This window comes from Sminthopsis crassicaudata, chromosome 2 (genome assembly GCF_048593235.1).
Source record: "Sminthopsis crassicaudata isolate SCR6 chromosome 2, ASM4859323v1, whole genome shotgun sequence".
Classification (NCBI taxonomy): domain Eukaryota; kingdom Metazoa; phylum Chordata; class Mammalia; order Dasyuromorphia; family Dasyuridae; genus Sminthopsis; species Sminthopsis crassicaudata.
In genome coordinates, this window is record NC_133618.1 from 227,905,842 (window position 1) to 227,927,557 (window position 21,716).

General features: G+C 37.2%; 1 protein-coding gene across 1 annotated transcript in view; it reads left to right on the forward strand.

Moving 5' to 3' along the window:
- Positions 1–7,673: 7,673 nt before the first annotated feature.
- Positions 7,674–21,716, forward strand: part of FER1L5 (fer-1 like family member 5) — a 61,044-nt gene continuing 47,001 nt past the window's right edge. Inside the window, 7 exon segments of the mRNA XM_074288413.1 lie at positions 7,674–7,786; positions 15,611–15,663; positions 17,324–17,415; positions 17,917–18,025; positions 18,828–18,882; positions 19,237–19,346; positions 21,011–21,139. Coding sequence (XP_074144514.1) covers positions 7,702–7,786; positions 15,611–15,663; positions 17,324–17,415; positions 17,917–18,025; positions 18,828–18,882; positions 19,237–19,346; positions 21,011–21,139 — 633 coding nt within the window. The 5' untranslated portion in view covers positions 7,674–7,701.

Genomic DNA, 21,716 nt, shown 5'->3' on the forward strand with positions numbered 1-21,716 from the left:
CAACGCCCGGGCCCCGTCGCCTTACGCATGCGCGCCACCGCCCTAGCCTGCAGCTGGAGCAAGTTACAAAACTCGGAACTGGATATTCATCAAGAAGCGAAAATTGTGTGGCCTGCTAGAAAACCCGGAGGACCTTTATGTTTTCGGAGCGGCACTACGTGGGGATGAGCCGGGATCCTTTGGAGGGAGGGAGTTTTCAGTAAAGGTTAAGGTGAAGATGTACCATGTTTTACAAAAATGTGCACAGGATTTTCTACTTGCACTAATACAGAGTGAAGTCATCAAAGCCAAGAAAACAATATAACTACCACAGTAAAAACGGAAAGCACAATTATACACTAAGTGTAACAAAATTCTAAAGCATGAGGCGGGAGGTCCACGGGCACCACACGTGGCATGTGTTACTGGTCTTTTTCAATGTATCTGATTTTTTCCCTCTTTTAAAAAAAAATTAGTTTGTAGCATGGGATGATTCTCCCTCAGGAATATTGAGAATAACATGATGTGCAAAATATATATATCAATAAATTTTTTTTTAAGTACATGATTTAGATTTCAAAGGGATCTGAAGTTGTTTTTTGTTTGCTTTGTTTGCTTGCTTTTTGTTTTGGCCAGATGTGTGTCAGGAATTTGCATTGGGCTGACTTTTAAACCTAGGTATCTTCCTTGCGATTGACCTGACATAGCATCATTTGGACCTCCCCTGGGAAGGCATTCCTGATTAATAAAGCACTTTAATGAAGACGTGAAAGGTTCCAGGAAAAATTAGTTCTTCCCCATTACTTCCTTTTTAGGAGGCAGGAATAATCCTCAAAAGATAGGATTGTCTTCAGAGTAGGTTGTAGTCTATAACAGATCTAGATGAATTAATATGGGTAGTGGATGTGAGAATCAAAAGGGGGTTGGGTTTCCACAGAGTTATGAAAATTAAATTGGAGAGGTGGAGAGAAATGAAACAAAATTAGAAAGGAATGGAAGCTGTGACAAGGAAACAAAACCAATAAAAGGAAAATGTAACCAGGAGTAGGGGATTCAGACTTGAAAAAGGAGGAGGGAGGTCCCCAGAGGTGGGCACTTAGAATAAGAAACATATTGTAAAATATAATTAGAGGTGAGGATTTAGAAAAAACACGTGGTGATGTAATCTGAGGAAGAGACTTAGACTTTTTTGTAAGGGGAATTAGACTCTCCAAAAAGGTCATACCCTTTATATCACTCAGCCAACCCGGAATCAGGAGAGAAGGACTGAAGTGAATCCAAATAAGGTGACCACCGAGGGAGAAGTGATGATGTAATCAAGGGTGGAGATTCACACTCATGTGAGGGGATTACCACTGAGCTACTCTTATCAATGAGGCATTGGGGAACTTGCTTTTTGGGTGTAAAAAAAGGCAAATCTATGGATATCCACTTCTGCAGGTGTGTGATGAAAGACTTAATTTCACCCCTCCCATGTTCAATGGAGTTTAAGAGAAACAAGACAGATACGGAGATTCATTTCACAATAAAATTAAGTTCTGAATGGAGGCAGGTTGGTTGCTGGCCTTCCTTCTGAAAGTGACATCATGAGTCAAGGTACAGCATGTCTCACTGTGGCTGATCAGACCATCGGGAGCTCCGAAGGTTCTACCACAGCTCAGACACAAGTAATCCCTATAAACAATTGAGGTGGATTTTCGGGTTTCTTTTGAGCTACTTCAATTCTGCTCTGGTCATAGAGCACAGCACTTTCTCTGATGAGGGCACACCATGCTGGGTGGTCCTGTGCAGTGGTTCCCATGTCACAATCAATTCTAAAGCTCAAGAGAGATCTTGAGAGGATTCTTGTATTACTTCTTCTGACCCCCTTGTGAGCACTTGCCCTGTGTGAGTTCTCCATAAAATAATCTTTTTGGCAGGGATTCATTTATCAATCAAACAATGTGCCCAGTCCACTGGAGTCTACTCTCCACAGTAGGATTTGAATGCTTGGCAGCCTCCTTGAGAAAGGACTTCGGTGGCTGGTATCTTACCCAGTTAGGGGATCTTCAGATAATTCAAATGAAAACATTGAGTTTTCTGGCGAAGCATTGGTATACTGTCCAGATCTCCTAGGCATACGATGAGATCAGCATAGCAACTCTAGACCTTTAGCTAGGTAGTCAGACTAAGACTTCTCTCCCACACTTTCCTTCAGAGCTCCTAAACACTGAGTCAGCTCTGGCAATGCAGGAGTCAAATGCATCATCAATGGGAACATCCTTGGAAAGTATACTGCTAAGATAAGTGAACCTGTCCACAGTATTCAAAACTTCTCCATTTGCTGTAGCCAGTGGTTCCACAAATGGATGGTGTGGTATGCACACTTATAAATAGTTCTTTTTGTGAGACCACTCAGAGGGGTATCACATCCAAATTGCAGGGAACTGAGTGAAACAAGGCTGGAAAATGGAAGCCAATTTAATGAAGTTGAAGTGTATTTATATGTTTTTCTGGAGTGGGGTGATTCTGGAGTGGAAGCCAGTGTTGGTTTTGCAATCAAAACTAATTTAGTGAACAAGTTTATATGCTTATCAAAAAAAGTGGACAGGCTCATGACAATGCAATTGCCACTTGCATGAAAATGCTATATCACCATCGTCAGTGCCTATGCTCCCAAGCATGAAGAACCTTAATAAAATCAAAGAAAAAAATTATGAAGTAATGAGGTAATTGCAAGAAAAAAAGCTTGAATTTCTCTGGGATGGGGTGAAGGGTGAAGTTACCAAAATAAGGAGTTTGGATTTAGAAGACTTAGGAGACTATCAAAATCAGTGCCAGCACGACTAAATCTTAAAATCAGAATTTTAAAAAGTATTCACTTTTACAAACCCCAATATTTAGTTAAAGGCCTGGCACTCAGGAAGGACTTAATAGATATTTGAAAGTTTGTTGTTTGATGCTTGGCTGCATTTCTTTGGAATGTCTCTGACTGATTTCTCCACCATATCTTGTTCCTACTCTTGTTCCCACCTTCATGAATCCTTTCAGCTTCCTTTCTCTTTCTCTACTAGATTATAAACTCCTTTAAGTTAGGAACTGTCCTTAGTACTTCGCATAGTATATAGCATATGGTAGGTGGTTAATCTATTTATTGATTATGATTGATATAGAATAAGTAAGGTAATTTGTTGGGAAGGACACTAGCAGCTGGGGAAATCAGGAAAGGCTTCACATGCAAGATAATATTTGAGCTAAATTTTGAAGGAAGATTGGGATTCTAAGAGGCAAAAACAAAGATAAAGTGAATTCTAAGCATGGACATGGCACAGGCACAGACATCAGAGAGTCTACAGATTAGAATCTCAGATAAATGAGAAAAAAAAAGTAGGAAAATCTATTTGTATAAACAATAGAATGAGATGTATAACAAAGTGTGAGAATTGGAGGGGGGGGGTTAGTTAGTTAGCATTATGAAAATTGAATTAGAGAAATACAGAGAAATGAAATAAATTAGAAAATTGAAACCTAAGAAATGGGAAGCTAGGACAGGGGAAAAGGAAATAAAAATAAAAGAAAGGAGATTTTTAAAAAGAAAAGGATAAAGTAATTAGTGTGGGAAATTAGAATAAGAATTAGAAGTAGAGAATCATAGGCAATGGAGGGGAGGGTAAAAAGGCAGATCAGATGGAATAATATGCTCAGAGGAGGAGACAGACTCAAATCAGGGAATTTGGCTGTTTAGATAGGATAGCACTCAACCAATAGGGAATCAGAGAAAAGACTGAACTACTTCCAAATAAAATCACCGTGGGAGGATGTAATGGAGGATGAAGATTCACATTCATGTGGGGGGATTATACTGCTGATAGATTTTGTCCTCTGGCATTCAGTCAATAGGGCAATAAAAGAGACGCTTGCTTTTCAGATATAAAAAAGGGCAGAACACCCAGATCTGCAGTTTTGAAATTAAAGACTTTTAACTTTACCCCTCCCAAGGTCAACTGAATTATTTCTTACACAGGATTAGAAAAATAGGTTAGAACCAGATTGTCCAGCGCTTTAAAGAATAAAGGAATTTATAGTTGATCCCAGATATAGATAATAAATTGGAAGAAAAACAATACTTTACTCATTTGGCATCGTTTGTCAGAGACCAGTTTATTGTTTAATCAAGTATATTTACTCAAAGGAAAACAAAGGACTTTCATCCTTATTTTTTGAAATTTTCTCTACAAGAAATAATTTTCAAGTGTAATTTCTAGTGTTAAGAAAGAAAAAATTCTACAGAAAATTTTTTGAAAGAGTAATAAGTCTTTGATTTTGTTTTTCTACTTTCTTTTTAATTGAATTTGTACTCCCAGCACTTAACTCAGTGTCTGACTAATATTGAGTTCTTAATATTTAATTTTTTTAAAGTTGAGGTTGGGGTTTTTTATTTATTTAACAAAACAATTTCAAATATTAATGTGAATCCTAAAATCTCTCCCTTTTTCATAAAATATTAAAACACTCATCTTAGGAATTTAGTTTCCCAGACTGTCTTATTGCCATAGTTAAGGTAACCATGATATATCTAGGTTGCCTTGGTTAGGATCTTTAAGATACCTATGATGAGAATCCAGGTTTTCCCCAGACTTTCTTTGTTAGTATCTTCAAGGCAATTTCAACATCTCAATATACATCCTCATCCTGGCCTTTATTTGCCCTCCTCCCTTAAGAAACTCTCAAGGTTATATTTCCCCTATAAAATCATCATTGTTATAAGGATCTTTACTAAGTTTTTCCAGGACTAAACCCGCTCTGAGATACTTTCCCCCTCTATATAGCATCTTCCCATTAATGGTATATTTCTCTTTACTATAGCTAACTGATTGGTCTACTAAATTCCCAATGGATATAATCTGCCAGTCAACTCAGGATATTTCTCTAATGGTTTCTTTCAAACTCCTTTCTTTGGTAATGCAATTGCTCTATTTCATATTTATCATGCTAGTACTTATTTTATCTCTTCACTTTGTAATCTCTTCTAAATAAATATCTTTTGGCTAAAAGAAAACCTTTGTGAATTTGTTCCATATATATTTCCAACCAGGACTTGTTATTCTGACTTCATCATTAGGATATCTGATACAATCTTCCTAAAACTTTTTAATCTGGTCAATAATCAAGAAAAGATTAACTGTTGTTAATTGGTTTAATCAAAGAAAGTCATCAATTTCAATGCTGTGTTTTGTTTCCTTGGAATCTGATTAAGTACAAAAGAGGTTTTCTATTGAGGTGAGAATAAATACTAAAGTTCAAATCTTTTATTGTCTCCTTCAAAGTCTTGTCTCATTCACTTGGGGCTCAGCTAGTTTTTCTGGATGCCTTTCTTCTTGGTTCCTAGAGCTTCTGCTTCTGCCTGCCTTCTCTGACTTCTGAATCTCCCCAAAGACCTTCTCTGGCTTTTGAATCTCCCATACTCCCAAGGGCTTGTGCTTCAGCCTCCAGCCACAACAAAGGTGGAAGATGGAATGAATCTGTCTCTGCCTCCCAGAGCTTCTAGTGTGCCCTTTCTAGCCCTGAGAGCTCCTCCTTATATGTTCCACATTGAGTATACACTAATCATTATATCACTAGGAAACCATTATTTGTTGTAGGATTAAATCAATGCTAAACTAGATTCAACCACTGTTTTTTCAAGTTCTGGCCCATAACATCTCCTTGTAGGATTAAATCAATCATACTGAACCATGCTAAATTAAATAACTATTATCTCTATCAATTCCACTGACTTAGTACCTTAGTACCTTTGTTTCAAGTTCAGAGTTCTGGCCCATAATAGTTAACATCCTTCAATAGTCATAGGGAACTTAAGAAGACAGGTTTAGGGAGAAAAAATCAAAATGACTTCTGTTTGGAACACGTTAAGATTGAGAATATGGAAAGAGGGAAGTTCATATTCTTATTCTAGAGAAAGAAGAAATGTCTTCAGACATCTTGTTGAGTTTTTGAGGACAGAATATTGTGGGTAAAACCACAATAGTTAAGGGGCTTGCTCGATACTGATGCATAATTAACCAGAAAAGAGGGTTGAGCAAGAGGTACTGGATTCTGAGGATGCAAAGTCAATTCCTGATCTCAAGAAGCCTACTTTTGATTGGGAAGATATAACATTTTCAGAAATAAATACATATATACAATGTGATTTTGATGGAGAAGGGGATTGCTTTCTCTAGCTGTATAGGTTTACTCAAAGGCAGCTAAGTAATAGAGTAGATAGAGTGCTGGACCTTGAATTTAGGGAGATTTTTCTTCCTTAGTTCAAATCTAATCCAGACATTTACCATCTATGAGACCTTGGGCAAGTCACTGTTTGTCTTAGTTTCCTCATAAATTGGGGAATGGCTTGCATTATAAATTTGAGTCACTTCTCTATATATTTTAGAAATGATGCCTTTATACAGAAATTCAGGAATACTGGATTTAATTTTTTTTCCAATTTTCCATTTCCCTTCTAATCTTGGCTGCATTAGTTTTGTTTGTACAAAACTTTTTTAATTTAATATAATCAAAATTATCCATTTTTCATTTCATACTATTCTTCAGTTCTTCTTTGTGGCCATCTTGTCTTTAACTGTGTACTTGGTGCATCTTTTGGATTCCACTGGTAGCTTCTAGAAAGACAATGCTATAAGGGGACAGTACTTGGGCTCTCCCCATTAAGGCATCCATGTGACCTTGTGAATTTTGTCTGTCACTTGACTGCCTTGCAGTTTGCTTTTTTTTTTTTTTTTTTTCATTCTAGGTCAAGGACTATATTCCCTGATGTGAGTTTCAAAATATCAAAAGTGCCTGGTTTATAGCAAGTTCAGAATTAATGCCCAAAGGATCAAGGAGCAACTTTTGGGATCTGGTTCAGAGGTAGTTGAAATAAGGACTCATCTGACATTTATACTGCATTTGAACATGAGTTTGAGAGAACCCAAGTACAGGCAGCTTTAAGAATGTATTCCAAGGACCTGAATTCAAATCTGGCTTCAGACATTTAATACTTCTTAGCTGTATGACTCTGGGCAAGTCACTTAACCCCAATTGCCTCAGGGAAAAAAAAAAAAAAAGAATGTATTCCAAGGGGCAGCTAGGTGACTTGGTGGATAGAGGACTAGCCCTGGAGTCAGGGGACCTGAGTTCAAATCTGGCCTCAGATAAACATTACCTAGCTGTGTGACCCTGGGCAAGTCACTTAACCCCAATTGCCTTAACAACAACAAAAAAGAATGTATTCCAGAAGTGTTAAGGTACAATGTTTGTACTTTTATTCTTGTTATAACTTTGAAATAAATACTCTTTTGTAAAAGTTAATTGAGGTTAAGCAGTTAAATAGAACTAAAGTGGACCTAATAGTGGAAAGAACACAAGCAATAGGGATTTAATATTATGACAGAAAAGAGACAACCCCAAAGCTCTCAGAATGTGCTAGAACTCAGAGGAGCAGAGGCAACCAGCGTGGCTCTGAGAGCATCCTCACTACATTATTTCTATAGAAAGACTACCATTAATTTAAAAAGGATTTTCCATCATCCTCCCTCAGTTACCTCCTTCCCTTGTGTATTAGAACTGTTTCCTAAAGAACTAAGACTCTCTAACTTTTATGACATCACTCTGTTGCTTAGCAAGAGCACATCCTAGTTCTATTTAAGACTTGGGATCAGAAGAGTGCAAACAAGTGAGCTGTGGTTCCATAGAAGTCAGAGAAAAATGTTGCAGCTCATTGTAGAGTCGGCCAAAGTCCAGCCCCCTCAAACTCCCCCACCAAGCTTTTGTGTGACAGTATACTTCAGAGGTAAGAGCCAGAATCTTCATTCATTCAACATCCACTTATTGATTTCCTACAATCCAGTACAATCCAACAAACATTTAAGTGCTTAGCCTTTAAATACAAAGACCAGATAGACAGCAAATAGTCCCATTTCTCAAAGAGTTTATTGTGGGAAGAAAAGGGGAAAGATAGAGGAGATAACAACATGAAAACTTGGTGTTCTTAAACTTTTCTGTATTGTGGAACATTTAACATGTGGGTAATTCTCTGGATCCCTTCTCAGAATATATATATATATATATATATATATATATATATATATATATATTTAATGTTTCCCTTAATATTGATAGAGCTTCATTAAACACTGTTCTCTCTGGGATTGTATCTGTCAAGGAATCTTCTACTAACTTAATCGATATATAATAGATACTTTTGTTAACAAATCTCTTTAAATCTATATTCTACTCACTGAATGAAATATTTTTATAATCAGTAATAAGACATTTAAATGATAGAGTGCCTAAACAAGTCAGGAAAGACTCCTTTGATTGTTGATTCTAAGTTCAACTTATCCAACTCTTTGTGACCTCATTTGGGATTTTTTAGGAAAAGTTTTTTAGGTTCACAGAGTTAATAAGTGTCTGAGTATTTGAATTCATGATTTTGATTCCAAGCCCAGTGTTATATTCACTGTGGTCCCTAGCTACCCAGGATTCATCTTCATACCTTCAAATCCAGCCTTAGACTCTTAACTAGTTAGCAGTGTGACTCTGGACAAATCACTTAACTCTGCCTAAATTTCCTCAACTGTTAAAAGACTCATAGAAGAAAAAAAGCAAACCACTCCAAGTATCTTAGCCAAGAAAAGCCCAAATGAGGTCACAAAGAGTCAAACATGACTAAACAACTAAAATCAAGAAATGATTAACATTTATACACACCTCAAAGTTTGCAAAGTAATTTCTACACAGCCATCCCTTTGAGATAAGTAGAGCAAATATTACCATCCTTATTTTACAAAAGAAAGAACTGAAGACTCCAAGCAGTTGAATAATTGACTTTGGGTCTTATACATAGTAGGGAATCCAGGTTCCCTAATTCCAGGTCACTTGCTATATGCACATGTACAGTGTCTTTCAATAAATGCTAAATACAGTAACATTTTATGTCCTCAATACTTTACTCCCTATAGGATTGTAGAGATGTGGTCTGCTGTAGAAAAGTATCTTTAGGTTTTTTTCATGTTTGTATTAAGCAATCCTCAGTATATACATCTATCATTCTCATTAAGATTATTTTTTAGAGATGACTCAAAGTAGGCACAGCATTTGAATATTCCTGATGTTCTTTTGGACAATATTGGACATACCTCCTATGATTTATTCCAATTGATACTTCCCCCCTCTTTGAAATATCTTGAAAATGAATCCTTCTGATTTCAAAGCTCTATTGCTTCCTAAATAGGACAAAAGATTGGAATAACTAGTGTTGGAGGAGCAATGGAAAGACATCACATTTTATATCTGTTGGCAGAACTGTGAATTGGTCCAACCATTCTGAAAATCATTTAGGATTACGCTAAGAAAATTATTAAAATGTCCATCATACCCCTTTGGCTCAGAGATCTCATTATAAAGTATATATCCCTATAAGGTCAAAAATAGAAAGCAAATCTTATAATACACTAAACTAGTTAGAGTAGAACTTGTATGTCAAAGAATTGGAAACAAGGAATATTATTATTCTATAAGAAATGAAGAGCAGGCTGATTACAGAAAAGCCTGAAAAGACTTACATGAACTGATACTATATGAAGTGAGTAGAACCAAAAGAACAGTGCACAGTAACAACGAGATTATGTGATGGACTTGGCTCTTTTCAATCATGAGGTAATTCAAGGCAAAACCAATAGACTTATGATGGAAAGTGTCATCTTCATTCAAAGAGAGAACTATGAAGACTGAATATGGATCAAAGCATAATGTTTTCACCTTCTACTCTTGTTGTTTGTTTTCTAAGGGCTCCTTTAATTCCTGCCAGGAAGAGAAACAGGGGGTCAGGGAAGATGGTTTGAGGACTTTGCTTGCCTCAGAGAGAGGAGGTAGTGGGGTAGAATTATATCTGTTTCCTTAAATATTACTAGTCCAAGAGATGTAGTTTTCAGTTTCAAGCTAAATTTCTGATTGCTATCCGTTAATGGAGAAAGGAGAACCCAGACTTGACTTCTTTCTCTGAATTCCAATTCTACAATAAATGAACATAGTAAGTAGCAAAGAAACACATTTATCTAAGCCAATAGCAAAGGTATTAAAGAATGTATATATAGGAAAATATATACCAGAAAATGAAGAGTGAAGGAGCTTTCTCTATTGGGAGCTTAATTCAGCTCAACCATGAGAGTCCCTAATAACTTCCAAGGGTGAAATTAGGTTTGGCAAGTTGGATTTAGGGACATGATGAAGACTGCCCACTCCTCTTATGTCCGTTTCTTTGCAGTCTTATTTCTCTTCAGCAACCTGAAGTATGGTTGATATTGTCCACTCTTCAAATGGGAGTCACTCTGAGATTCTTCAGTCAGATCCTAGGACTGATCAAGCTTCAAGTCTTCTTTCAGCTTTAAGTTCCCCTGACTTGCAACTTTGAAAGAGAAGATGGATGGAGCCAACTCCAGGTTGCTAAAGGAAAAGACTGTGGGAAGACATCAGAGGAGGGGAAAGTCACCATATATCCTTATTTACAGCTTGCTATTCTAAGAGATTTAGGTAAAATTCCCCTTAGATGAGATCTGAGACTCTCTTGCTTGAGTTGTTACCTCATTTCTAATGGGAGAGCTCCTTCACTGTTAATTGTCTGGGATACCTTCTTGATGTCTATTATGCTATAATTTGGACAAATAATAATTTGTTACTTGCAAAATGTGTTCATTATGGAATTATCAGGTGAGGAAAGGGTCAAGCTGTGTATATTGAACTTGGGGTTCTTTCCACAAAATGACAAAGTAACCAAAAGTTAGCTCAAACCCAGTCATATTACTTAGATGAAATATATTTGAGGGAACAGATCAATATACTTCTAGCCTGGGACCCTCCTCTCTCTGAGGAGAACATAATGTAGATCTCCAATCTCAATTTCTGTTTTGAATGAAAGTCTTCCTTGAAGCATGGGGGAAGAAGATGCTAAAAATCCCTTTAAGCCACACAATGACAGATGCTGCCACTCATGATACCTTGCTACACATGTAGGACCCACTACTTTCTTCATTCTGATACATCAACTTTTAAGGAAAAACTACCTTAACCCATGTTTGACAGAAGACAATAGCCTATAGATTTTGGTCCTACACAAATAGAGATCACTCTATCTCCTGTTAGTTTATATTTATAATATAAATTATATCTTGGTGTGTATATATTCACCTTTCACTTTTTTTCTGAACTCTGGGCCTGCAGCTCCAAATACCTATTTTCTCATTTCTCTTAAAATGGACTTCCAGCCTATACTTAGAGAGGAGCTAAGACTCACAAATCAGAATCCCCCATGACTAGCTGCCCTCTCCATCAACCTTGTGCTAAGAACTGTAATAAAATCAAAACTATCCTTGTCTCTTGAAAAGGCAAGTCAATGGACTATGAATCTTGCAGACATGTTCCCCACAATCTTTTCATCAACTACCTCATAGAAGATCATTTCCTAGAGGAAATTCTGCCTCTCCCACAATAATATTTCAGGAAACTTCCAGTTATGTTTCACTTTATTTCTCCACAATCTCCTCATCAACAGTCCTACTAACTTCACAGCTTTCTAGCTCATTCCTTATCCCTTCCCCCTCCTCATCTTTCCAATTTGTATATCATAAACCTTAATCATGTTTCTCCTGCTGTTATTTCTGAATTGTGTGTAGATAATAATCCTCCATGCCAACCATTCATCATTACTTTAACTTTCTGGACCATAGTGTCCCTCCATGGTCCTCATTCCCCTTTGTTTGTTTGGATCCTCTTAGAATGTAAGCTCTCTGAGGACAGAAACTACCTTGCTTTTGCATTTTTATCCCAAGGATTTGTCATTTCCTCTCAAATACAGTGACTTCCAAATTTCCCACTTTTTTAAAGAGCAACCACTATCCTTCCACCCACCCAAGTTCTAGATTCCATAATTATCTTGGGCTTTTCTGTTTTCCTCATTCTTTATAGCTGATCAGTGCCCAAGTTTTACCAATTCTTTCTCTAAAACTTATTGTATCCACCCCCTTTCGTCTACTCACACAATTATTATCCTGAGGTAAGTCCTTATCACCTTTGTAAGGATGTTACTTATGGTAAATCTTCTTTTAAAAAAAAATTATATCATTTGTATTTGTATCATTTATACTTTTCCAAGCATCACTCTCTTAGTCTTCCCAGAGAATCATAAGAACAAAGAATAAAGAACAGAAAAACCAATAAACCAATTAACACATTGAAAAAGTCTGATATTATAGCCAATACTCTACACATGTTGACCCTCACCTCTGCCAAGGAATTGGAGAGGCAGACAATTTCTTATTTCGCTTCTTTGGGGTGAAAGGTTAATGGGAGAAAGATTTTGGAAGGTTTTAAATGCCAAGCTGAGGAGTTTGTATTTTATTCTGGAGACAGTGTGGAAGCACTGAAGCTTTGGTTAGGGTAGTAATATACTTGCTTGTTTTTGGGCAGTGATATGGAAAAGAGGTTTGGAAAAGGAGAGGTGGGTAACATTAACAGCATTCCCCTTCAAGTTTTTGATACTGTTGCTATTGTTATATATGTTGTTATAGGCACTGTGTATATTTTTTTTCCTAGCTCTAATTGCTTTTCTTTGCACTCATTTATATGTCTTTCCATGGCTCTCTGTATTCATCCATTAGTTGTTTCTTATAACAATGTTTCACTATATTTAGATACTACAATCTGCCTGAACATGTAATAGTTTCCTTGCTTCTAATCTCTCCTCTTTTCAATCCATCAGTCATAGTGACTCCTAACAAATATCCCCTTAATCACTTCTCTGATCAAAACTTCAGGGCTCCCCATTATTTCTAGGATAAAAAATAACTTCCTCATTTTATGTTTAAAAATTTCCATAATCTGAGTTCTATTCACATTTCCAGATTTCATATTTCTTTTCCTCATGCACTCTTGTGTTCCGGTCAAATTGGTTTACTTTCTATTTATTGAACTCAGCATTTCATCTCCCATCTATGTACCTTCTTTGCTAAGATTGTTCTCCATCTGTAGAATTAATTCTTTTCTCGTGTCCAATTCTAATAATCTGCAGATTACTTCAAGATTTGGCTCAGGCATTATCTCCTACTTTTACTGATTGCTTCAGCTCTCCCCTTAGTGCTTGCCCTTAAAAGTGCCTTTCATTTTCTTAGGATCTTTTTAGATCCAGATAGCACAATATAGTGGGAAGAGCAATGTATTTGGAGTCAAGAAAACCTACATTAAAATCCTGATTCATATATTTACTAGCTGTGTAAAACACTTAAATCTCTGCTTCAGTTTTTTGTCTATAAAATATGAATCAAATCAAATAGCATATGTAAAGTGCCTTGAAAACTTTAAAGCTCCCTCTCTTCTCTCCTTTCCTCTTTGTCTCTGTCTCATATATGGAAATATATACACATATATACATGTACACACATGCGCATTAGCTAGTTATATCAACTCTTCCCTTTCCAACTCTATGACCTTTGGGATGTGTGCTATGTAATAGAACCCTAGAAAAATGCTCTTTATGGAGCTATTTGGGATTACAGAAAGGGAAAATGAAGAAATTCGTAAAAGGGCCTCCTATCTTCCTAAACCATTTCAATTCTGTAAAAACAGGTACATGAAAAAGTTTGGGGATTGAAGTCTCTCCTCTGCTACTCAGTACACACATCTCTTTTTTTTAAAAACCTCTTTTTCCAAGCATAACTGTAAGATAACTGCAGGGTACAAAAAGAAAATGTTAAAGTTTCTGGAAGAAAAATAGGAAGAAAGTAAATCTCATTAATGTTTAACATAAATTTGACATGGGGAACCTCAGGATGAATGTCATATGGTCCTGCATTCACAGAAGAAAAAATATTTTCAAGGAAGAAGAAAGGAAGGGGGAAAAAAGCATGTGTGTGATACATATAATATAGAAGTATATAATAATATACATAAGCATTTAAATAACATAGTGCCTGTTATCTGCCAGGTTCTGTACTAAGTGCTTTACAAATAACCTCATTTCATTCTTCTCAGTGTAGATTAAGAATTCTATAGAATTGTGGGGTTTCAATAACACTAATATTTTTATTAATAATTTTGATGAGAGAAAAAAGGTTTTTGTGCCATTCATAAATAAAATGAAATATGTATTTTGGCATATTTGGCATGTATTAGACTGCCTGCTGGATGGGGTAGGGGATGGGGGAAGAAGAGGAAAATTTGCAGCAGGAAGTTATACAGGAGTCAATGTTGGAAAAATTACCCATACATATACTTTGTGAATAAAAAGCTTTAATTTTTAAAAATTAAAAAATAAAACACTTATTTTAAGATAAACTATTTCATCTTTAGTTCATCCTTGTTGACTTCTTTTTGTGAATATTTAATAACATAATAGTCAGTAAACACATATATAATTTAAAAGAAAATATACAAGTTCTACTCACATATTTACTGATAGGAATATATGATGAATGAAGTTTGGAAACCACCATTCTACACAATGCATACACATACATACAAAAAAAAAAAAAAAAAAAAAAAAAACTAAAACACTTCAACATCTTTGGAAAAGGTTGATGGACATTGATACACAACCTAGTAAAAAAAAGTGACAAATTTATGTTTCTTCTGTGCTTTATTTCCATACTTGATCTAAGTTCCTTGAGATCATGGACTCTTGTATACTTTATTTGCAAGTTTGTTTTAATTTTATTGGTGCCTTTCATTTGTATACAAAAATCATTTCTCTATATATCTCCATAATCATTGAACTCTCCTTTGCTGTTGGGTTTTAAAAAAATATTTATTCTTACCTTTTTCCTTTTTGTACATCTGTTTCTTTTCAGTCTCACAGGAATCCTGGGATATAGGTACTCCAGATATTAGTATTCCCATTTTACAGATGAAGAAACTGAGGCACAGGGTGTGACATGCTTAAGGTTACACAGGCTGGAAATATCAGAGGCAGAATTTGAACTCTAGATCTTTCAGTTTTGCATTCTGGCCACTGAGCTATGCTGCCTCTTTCAACCCTCCTCCTCATAACAAAGAACAGCTAACCAAAACTAATGAACACGGCCTGTATCTGACCACATGCATGACATTCCACACTCTTAGTCACCACTGCAATATTTTATCACCTGTTCTCTGGAACTGAGATTGATTCTTTTAATTTACCAGACTCCAGTTGCCCTTTTTCCCCCCCATTAGCATTATTCTAGTCATTGCATATTTTGTTCTCCTAGTTCAGCCTACTTTGTTCTGCACCAGTTATCACAATTCTTTCCATGTTTTTCTGAATTCTTTATATATATTTTGTTCAGTGCTTCAATACCTGTCCCTACAGTAGTGGCAAATGTTTGTTAATTGACTAATCGTTTCACAAACAACCAGGGTACTTTATCTATAATCACTCACATCAATGCTAGGAAATCTTTAATATCACTTCCCATTTACAGATTAAGTTGTAGAGCAGGGATAGAAAGAAGAGGAAGAACAAATGGGAAAAGCTAAGACTGAAAGGAAACAAAGAACTATATATATGGCTAAACTTTCCAGGATAAACTTGAAGAACAAAGATGAATCAATTACCAATTTTCCCTTATTTGGTTTCTCCCTCTAGATGTCAAGAAGAAAACTCGAGTCATAGAAGACAATAATCCCATATGGAATGAGGTGCTTAATCATCAAAGGACAGAAAAGACTCCCAATTCCAGGCCTGGAGAACCAAGGGCTGGGGAAGGGTGGATGTTCCTGGAATCCTGGGAGAAGTGTGTTTGTGAGGAAGGGGAAATTCAGTTCTCTTTGCCCAAAGACTAGTAGAGCTTAGCCTAATAATAGAGTTCTACTTAGCCATTCAAGCGGTACAGAAGATATCATCTTTGTGCCATCTTTAGGAGCAGGCTACTAAGAATTGTTTCATAATCACCTCAAGCTATCCCAATTTGAGACCCAATTCTGGTAGAAAATCATGGGTCCAAGCATTTGCCCATTGGTCTTCACGATTGGTATAGCAGAATCTGCAATGCTCTAAAGACCAGCAACAACCATGTTTGCTATATACACAGTCTATACCTCCATAAACCTTCCACTTGGAGTCTGTCTCTGGTCCTAGAATATGTCCAGTCTAAATGTGTGGCTCAGATGCTGCTTAGAAACTTAAAGCAAGGGCAAGGCTACCTTCTGTTTCTGCCCCTTTTACAAAACCTCTGGCATACCTTGGACTATCCACATGAGGTGCTCATGAAAGATGCTCCAAACCTATGGGCACAAAGAAAATGGGAAAAAAAAAAAAGTGCAAGAATCACCTTACTACCTTCGGTACAGCAAATGAATACCATCCCAATTTGGAAAGATGATAAGTTTGTCTCAACTTACCACCTACTTCCCATCTCTCTCAGAAAAAGAAAAATCTTGGTGGTCATAAAGACTGGCCAAACTCCTCATTTTTCAAGTTCCTTGGAGGTTTGGGATGAGGCTGAATGAATAGCATTTATTAAGCACTTATTCAGTACCAGGTACAGGGGCTGAGAGTGCTGGTGATAGATATAAAAGGGAGTCATATCCTGTCCTATCAAAGATAATACCAATAGGGGAGAAGGAGAAATGGGTGTTCTGATCTAGAAAGATACAAGGATGACAATTAGAGCCATAAGGGAAGTGACTGACATGCCCCTTAAAAATCTATGATGGTATTGATTTAATTACAATTTCCAAAGCAAGAAATAAACAGTTATGGAATGAGGGAAGGAAAGGATACATGGCAAAAAGAGAATTGGGCTGTATAGTTGTGTGGGATGTGAAGTATTAGCTGGGGGCTAGATATATAGTGTGCTTTCTGAATATGAGGTGTACCCACTCACCCAAGTTCCAAGCTAAGTGGATTAAGTTGTTCTGTTGAGTCCCTAAGCATTTATGAAGTGCCTACTATGTGCCAGACACTTTGCTAAGAACTGGTAATATACAGAAAGGGATAAAGAATCTAGTGAAAAGGAAGTATTATATTTGTATCTTTCTCTCAAAGGGGAGAGAAAATATAAACTATGAATAAATATTGATATCTATGGACCAACAAAAACAATTTCAGGGGGCTATGATTAAGAAGGGCTGGGAAAAGCTTCTTGCAAAAGATGGGACTTTAGCTAGGGATGAGTTGGCATGGGCTAGGAGTGAAGGATAAATTGGGTGGATTATATCACGCAGGCTACTATCCTTGTAGGTGTGGTGACCAGGAAGTTTCAGCAGCAGGGCAGATGGCAATATATCAGGAATGAACAACTGAGTAGCATGCAAAGCATGTCTGTAAAGTATTAACCTTCCTCTTGTTCCTCCATAGACCCTCGTCTGGCATCTAGGCCCACAGCTCTTGGAAACTGATTCCTTCTTGCAAGTCATCCTTCGAGACATAAGCCAAAAAAAAAGTGAAAGGTGGAAAAATCAATCAAGATAGGTCTTAATTGGCAACAATAGATGGGACATCCCCACCCTACCTTAATGCAAGATTTGCATCTATAAATGTCACTAGAATAAGAGTCTTAAGGAATCCCAGAATGCCAGGGATAAGGGGCAGCTAGGTGGCGCAGTGGATAGAGCACCAGCCCTGAATTCAGGAGGACCTGAGTTCAAATCTGATCTCAGACACTTAACACTTCCTAGCTGTGTGACCTTGGGCAAGTCACTTAACCCCAGCCTCAGAAAAAGAAAAAAAGAAAAAAAAAAAGAATGCCAGGTGTGGGGTAGTGGGTAAATCCTGTACATTCTAGTGAATTTCCTGGGATTTCTGTCAGCTGGATATCCCCTAACTAAATTCTAGATTATAGATTATAGCTCAGCCTTAATGGTGATTTGATCTCTGCAACTCTTTTCCTTTATCTCTTTCCAGTGAAAAGTAGGCATTTCCTAACTAGATCTGTCTCTCTTCATCCCCAGGACTTTTGGTGTAAGCACTGTATTCCTTAGGCCATTGGCAGAAAATCCAGATGAGCCTCTGGATCTAACTGAGCTGCCCCTAGTCAGCCATACTACATATCCCACAAAAGTAAGTAAGGAAAGGAATTGAATCTACTATGTGCATGGAAGAAAGGAAGACAAGTGGAGGGTTGCCTGTTTCAGGGAATAAAATAGGGTTGAATGTCTCCAGAATGAAAGGTTCTTGTCCTGTCTCAAGAGTTCTTGAGAAATGAAAGTATAACTCAGATCTCAAGCCTAGATATTTATATGTTACTCTCCTCACTGATGGAGAATTAAAACTCATTCTTTTTAAGGCAGAATATTGGCACACTGTCATAACCATGAACATCAACTGGTACTCAGATTCTATATCCAGGATCAATGCTATGATTAGGGTGATGTGATCTGGACCTTGGAAATTTAGAAGACACAAAAATTTAACACATGTTCCTCAACTATAGAAACAACTGAGCATATCATCTAGATTATATTATACAAACTACTGTATTGTTATACAAACTATTGCATAGTCCTGATTTTCATATGCACTTTTAACAACACAAATTTACAAAGTTTCCTAAGGGCACTCTCCATTCTGCTGGCCCCAGACATTAAAAATAGTAATTGGGACTCTGCTCCAGATATAGTCCTTTTCCTCCTATAATCATTCTTACCATTACTATTATTTATATCCCTCACTTTCTCCCCAAATTTTTCCACATCCATTTTCTCCATCACATCTCACCCCTAATATCATATCTCACACCTAGATCATTACCAGTTCCATTCAGGAGAGATCAGAGATAAGCTTACTGAGGTGACGTTAAATTTAGAATTAGTATCAGAAGTTTTATATTTTTTTTATAGTTCTGCTTTCTTTTCTTTTGCAGAGTACCATCACCTTACAAATAACATACTTGCCACAGATGGCCCAACATAAGTCAGGTGAGCCATCACACTGGCCCATGATCATCCCCCTGAGTGTCTGATTCCCAAATCCTAGTGGAGATAGAACAAGAAAGGAGAGAAAAAAATCTCATAAGCTTTCAACTGCCAACCTTTATGAGATTCACCTTTACCACAATTCTAGAGCCCAGATAGTGGTCACAAGAGGAACATGGTAGAATTCAGACAGTTGGATGAAACATCTGTACAGAGATGTTCCAGGGAGAAGGAAATCAAGAGAGATGTAAAGAACAGGATATGATCATCTCTCCCCCTTCCCTTTAGTGGTTGATGCTTTTGAGAAAACTCCTTCTCCCTGCCCCAACCCATCTACAGATGTCTGTGTTTCCCCAGAAAGTTGGCAAAGCCTTGGCATCAGCTGTAAGGAAGCCGAAAGGCAGGAAATCATGGTGACTGGCCCCAATATGAGAATGCCTCTGACCTTCAAGCCACAGGATTTCCAGGTAAGGAGGCCCCAGCTATTTGTCCCAAGGCTCAGGTTGAAGCAGTCCCAGTTTTCCTAATGAGCCTCTGCTGACCCTCCTTGGAAGGTGATAGACAGGATCCAAGACAGTTACTTACAGGAGGTTGCCTCTGTAGAGGTTGCCTTGTGAGAACATGCAGAGGGAGCTCCCAGGCTCTATTCTGAGTATCTCCCCAGATCCCTTGCCATGAAAATAAAGTGAAAATTATTCTTGTATTTACAGCCAGAAATGTGGCCAAGAAATTTTGTCCTGCAAGTGACTGCAACTAAAGCTAGGCAATTATGGCTTTGAGAGAAAACTAACCATTCAAATATTTATTGACAGTCAATAAAAAAAATTAAGGGACCCTTTTGGTCATTGTTTGGGTCCTGATTGACTCTGAATATAAATAGTAATCATTTCTGCTTCAATCCTAAACCTTGAGGGTCTTCCACTCTCAAATTTCTTTCAAGTTTCTGCTCAAGTCTCACCTTCCGTAAAAAACCTTTCCTGATCTCCCTTAATATTAATACCACCCCTTATTGATTATCCTCAATTTATCCCAAACAAACCATTTTCCCACTATTCTTTGGGATTTAATAGTCTAATGGAGGAAACAATACACATCTTTTCACTCACCAAGAGTTCAATAACAATAAAGGAGATTTTACAGAAGATCCATAAAGGGAAATAATAGGAGATAAGGCCAGATAGGAAGATTAGGGGACAAACAGTATCAGGAGACCCCTTAAACTTTAGACTAAGGCTTAAACTTTTTCTACTCACAATCTCTTTTCACTTGAGAAATTTTTATATGACTCCAGATATATAAGCATATTTATACCAAACATTTACTAGATAATAAATCATAAATTTATTTTATAACAATTCTTTGGTATACATATAATTTTACCATTTATTGAAGATATAAACAAATTTACATACTAATGAAGTGAACATGTTTGTTTATTTTTACATAAATAATTAAATCTTGGTAGAATGTTTGATACCAACTCCTACATTCAGTTTACAGCACCCCACATAGGACCTCGATACATACACAATTTAAGAAACTTTGCTTTCAATAATAGCCAATGAAAGACACTGACCAGAGATGTGACCAAATGAAATCTATAACTCAGAAAAATTAATCTGGTCACATGGGGGCTAATGGCCTGGAGGAGAGAAATAAATTAAGAACGCCCAGGAGGCACCAGTGCATAAGGGCAAGGGCTCTGGATGTAGCTATAGAGGCTTTGATTTTGAATCTCAGTCCTGTCACTCACTATCTTGTTCACTCTTCTGGTTCTCAATTATGGGCTCTAGGGTCAAGTAAGGGAGTAAGTCAGTTTGGGACTCAGTCACCACCAATGTCCCTTTCCTGCCCAAAGTCTGTGATCCTATTAGCAGAACCTGAACAAGGGTGGAGGCGAAGAAATCCCCAGGAACAAGGACCCAAGTTGTTGTAGTTTCCAGGCCCTACCTGATCCATCCACTTAAGTGTTTTGTGTTCTCGGAGGTGTCTCTTTTGTTTTGTTTTGTTTTGCCTTTATAAAATAAGGTACAGCTTAATGTCCACCCAATGGACTGATTCCCAGGGTCCTGTCTGACAAGGGTGCTAGGATCTGGTCCAACCTGTTAACAACTGTTCTTGTTCCCCTCAGGTCCAGGTGAGAATATTTGAAGCCCGCCAGCTCCATGGAAACAACATTGAGCCAGTGGTGAAGATATTAATTGGAAAACATGAGCATCGGACTCGGATCAAGAAGGGAAATAACCCCTTTTTCAATGAGGTTGGCTTCGAAGCATGGGGAGAGGGGAAGGAAAGACAGGGAAGATAGGAAATAATAAGCTTTGGATACTAGGCATTTTTTCCTTCTTTCTTTCTTTCTTTCTTTCTTTCTTTCTTTCTTTCTTTCTTTCTTTCTTTCTTTCTTTCTTTCTTTCTTTCTTTCTTTCTTTCTTTCATTCTTTCTTTCTTTCTTTCTCTTTATTTCTTTTTCTTTCTTTCTCTTTTTTTTTTTTTTCTGAAAGTAACGATAGCCAGCAATTCATAAAAGCTCTAGCCCAGAAGGACCATGAGAATCAGCTATGGATTTCTCAGGGAACTAAAGGCCACTGGCTTACTCTAATTTCTTCCAGGTCTGGTCTTGAGAAATTTCTAAAGAGACTCGGTTTCCTTATCTGTAAAGTAAAGGGATTCAACTAGATGCTCCCTCAGGTGCCTTCCATTCTATTCTATTCCATTCTGTGAGCTCTGTTGTCATCTTCATCATCATCATTTTTATTGTTGGACAGCTAGGTGGTGCAGTGGATACAATGCCAGGTCTGAAGTCAGGAAGACTGAGTTCAAATCCAACTGCAGACACT